Genomic DNA, 8,488 nt, shown 5'->3' on the forward strand with positions numbered 1-8,488 from the left:
CATAAGAAACAGCGTCCACCTGCTGGAGACGCATCCAGAGCCACTTGCCCCATGCGCTGAGGCTGGCTGCTCTCCACGCTGCTTTCCCCAAGCCCCCACAGCCCCCACAAAGGTGCAGCCTCCGCCGAGCTCCCCCGGCCACACTTACCAGCTTCTTCGGTATGGGGAGGGCCTTATTGGGGTCCTCGGACAGGCCCATCTCGGCCAGGTTCTGCGCCACCGACTTGCTCGGGTCCCAGGCATGGCGGATGTGCGAGCTGCACGGGGACAAGGGACATCACGGCTGTGCTCCCCCTCCCCACCAACACGCGCTGCAGGTTCCCCACGAGGCGCCCGCTCCCGCCCGCCCTCGGCCCGTGCCCTCGGCCCGTGCCCATGCCCCCGGCCCTCACCAGGCGATGCGAGGCGCGGCGCGGCGGCGGGCGCTGCGGTAAAGGCGCTTGCGGTTGAGGTTGTAGGAGTATTTGTGCCGCCGGCTCTTCCCCTTCGCCTTCGGCATGGCGGGCCCCCGTGAATACCCGTGCGGCAGGGCCACCTGGGCTGCCGGTCGCGCCGCGGGGCATCACGGGAAGTGTAGTCCCACGACCGCAGAGCCACGCGGGGTGTGCGCCACAGCGGACTACAGCCCCCGCCATGCACTGCGCCGGGGTGGGGGTACGGCAGCCGGGAGGGGCCGCGGCTGTCACCTTGGCCATGGCGGCCGGGCCGCCACCGCCGCTGGATCGCCCTATGCTGCCCGCGTTCAGGGAGGAGGGATTCGGGGACAAGTTCCTGCGGAAGACCCGCGAGAACCCCCTCGTGCCCCTCGGTGAGAGCGGGACGGGGGGTGACGGTGCTGATGAGGAGCGAGGGCCGGGGCGGTGCGGACCGGTTAGGAGTCGGTCCCTCATGAGCCCCGGCCCGGCCGCCCCCCGGGCGAGCACGACCCGGGTCTGGGAGTGCTGTGGAGCCGGCCCGGGTGTGGGGGTGCTGTGGAGCCGGCCCGGGTGTGGGGGTGCTGTGGAAGCGCGGGGGGAGCTGCTCCTCGCTCACAGCCTCGTCCTTTCCCCAGGCTGCCTGTGCACCGTCGGCGTCCTGACCTACGGCCTGATCTGCTTCAAGAGGGGCAACACCCGCCGGTCACAGCTGATGATGCGGGCGCGTATCCTGGCCCAGGGCTTCACCTTCGCGGCCCTGCTGGGGGGCATGGCGGTCACGGCCCTGAAATCCAGACAGTGACCTCGGGCAGGAGAGGAGCTGCGGCCGGTGGCCAGCACCCACCACCCCGGGATGGATCCTGGCTGTGGATGGAGTTTTCTGAGGAACTGTCGTGATGTCTTGGTGGAGCCACTGCTGGAGAGGCTCTGTAGTCCAGAGCACTGGAAATGGGGTGAATACACTCTGTGATTATCCTGAAATTTGGGCCGTGGCTTTTTTTTTGATTCCTTGAGGGCTTATCCTGCAACACCAACGTTGTGTCACTAAGGCTCATTACCCCTGTGAGAACTCTTGTCCCTGCTTGGTGCTGTCACAGCCTGTTAAAATCATGTCCTCTGGGTCGTGGTCTGCACTGAGGTGTGGCTTTAGTCAGGCAATGCACCAGCATTTGAGAAATGAGCTGCCCAGCTAGGAAGGAACAGCTGTTTATGGCTCGGTCTTGGCAGGACAGAGTCCATAAGCAGCGGGGGAGCAGTCTGGGGAGGATGTGTGACCTGTTCAATTGCAACTGGTGAGCAATAAGGTGAATTGCAGGAAGATTGTGACTGATACTGGATTGCAGAGCATTGAGAAGCCACAACAGTAAGCAGTGTAGGGAAGCTGCCTTGGAGCTGTGGTGATGCAAACAGGACATGAGAGATGAAACTCCCTGTGGAAACAAGTTGGGAACTCATGATTCCAAAACAGGGCCTGGCTGAGTTCTCTGGGATGTGCTGCTGCTTCAGCATTCCCCTCCCCTCACTCCCGTTTTCTCCTGTATGATACGTTGTTCTTCCAGCCCCATCCTTCCTGCAGGAGGCCTCATGGCTGTGGGTTCTCCTGAATGCAGCATGTGTGTCCCTAACACACAGATGACAGTGCCCCATAGGATTGGAGATGTCGGTTTATTGTAACAGATAATTTGGACAGTCACAGAAACCAAAGCCGAGGGGATGTAGAACAGCTGTGGGCACGGCTCCCCGGGAGCTGCCCCGGCCTCACATGGAGCACACGGCAGCTGGGGGACCCAGGGGCCTGGCTGCCTGCGGGGCCTGGAGGAACAGAGCATGGGATGGGGGGCACACTGTCCCCCCCAGAAGCAGCCAGAGGTGCTTCCCACTGCTCTGCAGGGAAAGGCAGAGGCAGGCAGCCAAGTCCCAAGGTGTCCTGCAGCACAGCAGAGGTGCCTACGCATGCTGGAGGGCAGGGGGACCAGGCAGGAGTGATCAGCTCTATGGGCAGAGGGGCACAATCCCAACACACAACACCAAGTGACTCCCTATGCACCCATTTCCCTTCCCAGCCCACTGCTAAGCCTGTGCCCCAGAGCCACAGGTGCCTGACCATCCCCCTGATGGCTGCAGCAGCAGCAGCACAGGTGACATTCCTGTCTCTGGAGCCACAACTTCAGGGCAGGACAGCTCTGCACACTTGATTTCCAGCTGAGCAGGGCTCTGCAGTGAGGCTCAAGTGTTTTGTGGCCTCTGCTCCATGTTCCCCCAGCTGCTGCAAGCCCTTTCCAAGCTCCCAGATGCAGGGCACAAGCTCAAGGCTGTCCCTCTCCTGCTACTCAGGAGTTGTGCAGGTTCCCAGGGCTGGTGCCAGCCCTGCCAAGCAGAGGAGAGAAAGCCAGTGTTCAGGCGGGGAGTGGGACTGAGGCATCTCCCCACGATGCCTTAGGTGGGCAAAGCCAGGGGGCAGAGCAGCTGCAGACAGATGTGCAGGTTGTTCTCAGGGACAGGACAAGCCCCAGCACCAGAACTCTGCCCAACCCTCCATCCTGGGTTAGGAAGCTGGGAGAGCTTGACCTGCCCCACAGCAGCTGGACCTTCCTACCTCCTTCCCTGCAACCACACAGCCTCCATCTCCCCTTCTAGTAGCAGAGGAAGGAGCAGAGCAAAGCCAAGGGCTCCCAAAGCCTGGCATCCCACATTCCCAACTGCTGGTGGTCATGAGAGAGGGACAGAAAACTTCCTGCACACTCACCCCCTGGCCCTTCTCCAGTACCCTGCAGCAGTGTACTGCCAGGACTGCAGGACAGATGGGACACTGACGCTGGAACCCCATCAGCTTTTTGGGGTGCACAACCAGGCTGGACCCCACTGGGATCCCTGCCTCAGGGATAGGACCGAGGCCTGAACACAGGGCTGCCAGGACAGCCACAGGCAGTTTTATTCCCAGCACAGGGGTGAGGTGGGAACACAGAGTGGGATATTCCCTGCTCACTCAGCCAGGCTCCTGCAGACCCTGGGCCAGGGCTTCCTCCTTAACTCAGCTCTGCCACCCAGTGCCGCTTCCCAGGGAAATGCCACAGTGATTTATAAATAAGTGTAAAAAGAGACCGATGCACCTTTTAAGCAAAGGAAAACCATGGGGAGAGTTACAACCAGTGACTCGAGCACAGCCGAGGTGCAGACCAGGGAGCAGGCAGTGGGAGGCCTGTCCTGGGCTGGCCCCTGGAGCCACCCGACTCGGTGATCCCGGCCGTGCCCGCAGTGCTCCCGGCTGTGCCAGGCACAGCTAGCGGGACAGGGGCGTCTGTTTCAGGGAGATGAGCACCGAGCGCATCCGTGAGACATCCTTGCTCTGCTTGCTGCTCTTGGGGTTGAAATCACACAGCTGGGCCACCTTCTCCCACTCAGAGCCCGGGGTCTCCTCCTTGGACTCCTTCAGGAATGCTTCCTCCGATGCCCTGCAGAGACGTTGAGGGTTGTCACTGGCAGAACCCTTTTCAAGGAGGTTCTCCCCTTGTGTCCCTGCTTCCTATCCCCTGCTCCAGACAATGAGCTCAGTGTCCTCTAGGAGCCAGAGACATGCGATGTTCAAGGCTGCTGTTGGCTGCACTCACCCAAGACATCATTCATCCAGGGGTGCTGGGATATCCATGTGCTCCCAAGACTTCTCCATCCCCCAACACCCCCAAAAAGGCTTAAGAGCCCACAGTTTTGCCTCTTCAACCAGCTCCCACAGGGGCATTTTCAGGAGCTCCACTTGCCTCCTAAGACTCTACCATTGAGACGCTCAGCTGCATCGTTCTCCCTCTGGGACCTCATCAGAGCCCAGGACCTCCCAGCACCCCCCTCCCCTTGGCTGGTCAGCCAGTGCTGGGGCAGGGACCCCCAGAGCTTGTGGGGCAGGATACGGTGTGTAAGAGGCACATACACGTAGCCAATGACATCGGCGTCCGGCTGCTGGTAAAAGGCTTTGTCAGCGATCCTACCCCAGGCACAGAGAGAGAGAGAGCGGAGCGGAGCGACAGGCAGGCAGAGGGTTAGAAAGAGAGAACAGAGGGGGTTAGTCCTCCCAAAGAGTGTGACCCACACATCGCAGCACCAGGAGAACCTGGAGCCCAACCCTGCCCCCCTGCGAGACCCATGCACGGGCAGGAGACAGAGATCCCAGGGTGATCCCAGTGTGGTCCCAGCCAGGGTGGCTCTGCATAGCCACTGGAGGCACTCCAAGCCCTGGGGCCTCTCCCCTTACTTGGCAAAGCTCCATCCCTGCAGGGCTGGGCCCCACTGTCGGGAAAAAGGCCCCCAGACTACCCAGGAAGGCAGACCTGGCTGAACAGCAGCTCCCATCATAGTCTAATGGCCATGCTGGCCCCAACATACCTGTTGTTTGCCCGGTTCTTCTCCATCTGCTCATTCTGACGGAGGTTCCACTCCTCCAGGTCCTTCTTGGCCTTCTCACGCCATTCCTGCTCAGTCACCTTCGATGCTGCATCTAAAAACAGAGTGAGACAGAGCCCATCAGCCAGGCTGGCACCCACTGGGTGTGCTGGGCAGCCCCTCAGCAGGCAGGGCAGCTGCAGCCACCCAGACCTGTCCCCACTGTACTGGCCAAAAGGCCCTACTGCTCCAAGGACAGCAGATCTTTGGCAGGGGCACAAGACACCTCTCTGGGATGCAGCAGGTGAGGGACTCAAGGGCCCCAACTGCCACATCATGAGGCGCCACAAGCACGGCCACACACGGCCTTGGGTCCTCACCCAGCTCCTCCAGGCGCTTCTTCTGCTCCTCCCTCCACTTGCGGATGCTCTCGGGTTCCTGGGTCAGCCGGTCAGCCTTGGCTATGGCTGCGTAGGCATCCGTGGGGCCGTTGGACTCCTGCAGGACATGAGCACCTTGCCATCAGCACCAGCTCTTCCCACAGCCCAGCCCAGCCACCTCCAACAGCTGGCAGGGATCAGGACTCCACACTCCCAGCACTGACAAGCCAAGATCGGAGGTAGGAAGGGTGATGGCCTGGGACATCTGGGACAGGGTCCCCAAAGCGCTGCTCAGGCTGCTGTTCCAGCTCCCAGCCTCAAGCCGTGTCACCCAAAAATACTTCCCAGCGTTCCCTGCCTTGCCGCTCACTGCCATCACAGCTGTTGCATCCTCTGGACAGCCCCACAGCACAGGACAGCCACTGACCTTGGGACACACTCCCAGGGATTCCCTGTCTCTCAGCAGGGCCAAGGCAGCCCCAGGACTGAGCTGCTTCCCTCGCTCCTGTGCCAAGCTGCCTGCACAGCCCCACCAGGCCTTGGAGGCGCTGGCTCAGCAGCTCCCATAACACCTTCCTGGCCAGGATGCCCAGTCATGCTGACACCGAGCTCAGCAATGGGATTACGTCTTTCTCCAAGATCCTCAATCTAATTAAGTCTGTCCCATTACTGATGTGATTATCAACCTGTAAGCCAGGCACGGGCTGTGCAGACGCCCCACTGCTGGGCACCAAGTGAGGTGAAGGACTTGTCAGATGCTGGCAAAATCTCCTGTAGCCAGCAGAGCTGGGCTTCGGGCTCCCAGAGGGAGCTGAGACACAGGTGGGCTCCCCCCAACACCTCTGGCCATGGGGCAAGTGGTTTTCATGGGAGATGCTGCCAAGACAGCAAAGCATGTGTTCCATGGCAGCCCTGCCCTGGCTCTGGCCTCTGCCAAGAGATGCTCCTGCCTGCCCCAGACATCTCCAGAAGCATTCCGTGGAGAATGGAGGATTTGTCACCTGCTCTTAGGGCTCAGGCACTCCTTCATGGCACAGGCCACCTGCAAACAGATGTGGGGCAGGTCATGGCAGGTGGGACACATCTTCTCTTCAAAGAGAATGGAGCAGCCAGGACTCCCCCAGGAGACCCAGACCCTTCCAGGAACACCGTAGCTGTTCTGCAGCTGGATAGCAAATTCCAGTCAAAACTGGGGGCAGAGCAGCAGAGTGCTGGCCCCACACCCACCCAATTTCCCTTAGCAGCCCTGGGCCAGCGAAGGGCTGAGCTCTCACCTGAAACACATCTCCGTTGACAGTGGCTCCTCCATTCTGGAAAGCAGCTGGAGAAAAAGGAAGAGAGAAAGAACACAACTATGGCAGGTGCAGGTGATCTCGGTAGGGCTGGCGTTCAGGAAAACTGAAGCAAATCAGTTCCTGAGAATTTGTCTGTGCCATTTCCAGCCCAGCACACCCATCCACAACACTCCAACAGTGCCCTGTCCTTGGTGGGATCCAGCAAGCACCTCCCGCTCTCCCACACAAGCCTCTCCAAGCATTTATGTCTTTATAGTGTTTTCACTGGTGTTTTATCTTATCTGAAGATTAGGGAAACTTCCAGGCATGGACACAGGCTGCTGCTCTGACTGAAGAAACACGTGACCAACTCCCACCTGCAGAGGCTGCTGATGGACACAGAAGCTGCTGGCTGAGTGCTGAGACAACTCTCCAGGGACAGGGCCCATGGAAATACTCCATGTGCTCCCCCAGGAGAGGAGGGCATGGATGCAGGCCAAGGTCCTTGAGAGGCCATCTGGGATGACCTGCAAGGTCAGGGCTGGGAATAAGGCACCACTGACAGCCCCAGATAGCTGCACACTAGCATCAGAATGCCAGCCCCAGGCAGTGGGCTTTGCTGCTGGGAGAGAAGAGGCTTTGAAGGAGTCACACTCCAGGCCCTAAGCTCTCCCCAGTGACGAGCACAGGCCTTCTCCTGGCCAGACAGCTGCAGGCACAGCCACAGTGCAGCTCTGCCCCATGGTGCTCACCCCCATGACTACACCCAGCTCCAGCCTGTCTGACTGCATTTATCACTGTGGCTGTCAACATCTCTCCAGGCCCAGATCTGCCTCCACGGCCCTGTGTGCACAGCAGTAAAACCACTGCTCCACAGCCAGCACGAGGAGACTTTGTGGGGCTGAAATAGGGGAAGAAGTCAGAGCATCCATATGCCCGTGCCGAGAGCAGACCACTGACCCCTGCACACTGGAGGCAAGAGATCAGGATTAGCACATTCTATCTGCAGGGCCTGCAACCACGATGTTCCCAATGGGAATTTCTTCCATTTTACACTCCAAAGGGCTCTCCGTCTGCGGGGACAGTGACAAGGCTGTCGCTGCTCCTCAGTTCCGCCTGGATGCCTCCTACATTGCCATAGCTGGGGGCATTGAGACATGGCCCGGGGAACCCAGCCTGGGCACATGGGAGAAAAATCGCCCCACGGCCAGCACATCCCAGCTCAGGATTCATGCCATATCCCGATGTTCTGAAGCCCTTTGGGCCCAAGCACAGGCGCAGACAGCTCTTACTGCTGCCGGCTGCCAGCCGGGCCCACCCGGACACCCCATCCCCTACCCGTGAGGTGCAGCACGGACCCCATCACCCACCGTGGGGGGTGCTGTGCGTCCCACGGGGAACCTCAGCCCCGCGGGCGCGCGGCCCGGAGGACCCTTCCCCACCCTCGGGGCAGGAGGGGGCACAGCCTCCCGTTACCCCACGGGGGTGGCAGTCCCCCGTGCCCGCCGGGGCCGCAGCCGGGCGGTCCCCGCGGCCGTGCCCGCCCGGGGCTCACCCTGTTCCGGTGGGGCCGTCTGCCCGCCCGGGGCGGCGGCCGCCTCGCCGTCGGTCGGCCCGAAGCCCTCGTCGTTCTCGATACCCGCGATCTCGCTCTCCTGCTGGGCCAGGAAGGCGGCGGCCGGATCCTCCTCAGCGCCGGCGCCCTCGGACGAGGAAAAGAAGCCGAAGTCGTCGGCCATGTCCGGCCCGCCCGCGCCGCTCCCGCTCCGGCTGCGCGGCTTGTCTGGGCTGGGCCCGACTGTGCCCGGGCGGAGCCGCCGCTGTCACTGCAGCGGCGGGCGGGGCGGCCGCGCTGACATCAGCGCCGGGGCGGCCCTGCGGTCGCGTCCCGCCTCCCCGCCACCTGCAGCGAGCACGGCGGGCCGGGGCTGTCCGGCTGCTCCGCCCGGGGCTCGGCGGGGCGCGGTTCTGCCGCGCCGGCTCCGCACACGGGGGCTCGTGGCTGCGGGTGGGAGCGGGGGCCCCTCAAGGGCCCCTCCATCTTGGC

The 8,488-nt window shown here is 61.7% G+C and overlaps 3 protein-coding genes across 4 annotated transcripts in view; 1 reads left to right on the plus strand and 2 right to left on the minus strand.

Moving 5' to 3' along the window:
- NOP16 (NOP16 nucleolar protein) overlaps positions 1–547 on the minus strand; it is a 2,400-nt gene extending 1,853 nt beyond the window's left edge. The window contains exons 1-2 of the mRNA XM_017828083.1: positions 393–547; positions 149–257 (exon numbers count right to left, since the gene is read on the minus strand). Of these exons, the coding sequence (XP_017683572.1) occupies positions 149–257; positions 393–499 (216 nt within the window). The 5' untranslated portion in view covers positions 500–547. The remainder of the gene's footprint in view (positions 1–148; positions 258–392) is intronic.
- Positions 548–649: 102 nt separating this feature from the next.
- Positions 650–1,397, plus strand: HIGD2A (HIG1 hypoxia inducible domain family member 2A). Its single transcript, XM_017828085.1, has 2 exons — positions 650–808; positions 1,052–1,397. The coding sequence occupies exons 1-2, from the start codon at positions 694–696 to the stop codon at positions 1,216–1,218; spliced, it is 282 nt and encodes a 93-aa protein (XP_017683574.1). The 5' UTR covers positions 650–693; the 3' UTR covers positions 1,219–1,397.
- Positions 1,398–2,065: 668 nt separating this feature from the next.
- On the minus strand, positions 2,066–8,249 carry CLTB (clathrin light chain B). Of its 2 annotated transcripts, XM_017828145.1 has the most exons (6): positions 7,997–8,249; positions 6,442–6,488; positions 5,168–5,285; positions 4,791–4,902; positions 4,339–4,392; positions 2,066–3,868 (listed from the first exon to the last, which is right to left on the minus strand). In XM_017828145.1, exons 1-6 carry the CDS (start codon positions 8,178–8,180, stop codon positions 3,697–3,699), a joined length of 687 nt encoding a protein of 228 aa, XP_017683634.1. In that variant the 5' UTR covers positions 8,181–8,249; the 3' UTR covers positions 2,066–3,696. The 2 variants fall into 2 exon arrangements, with proteins under 2 accessions (XP_017683634.1, XP_017683635.1); XM_017828146.1 differs by lacking the exon at positions 4,339–4,392.
- Positions 8,250–8,488: the final 239 nt, after the last annotated feature.

Source organism: Lepidothrix coronata, unplaced genomic scaffold (genome assembly GCF_001604755.1).
Source record: "Lepidothrix coronata isolate B3197 unplaced genomic scaffold, Lepidothrix_coronata-1.0 Scaffold146, whole genome shotgun sequence".
NCBI lineage: Eukaryota > Metazoa > Chordata > Aves > Passeriformes > Pipridae > Lepidothrix > Lepidothrix coronata.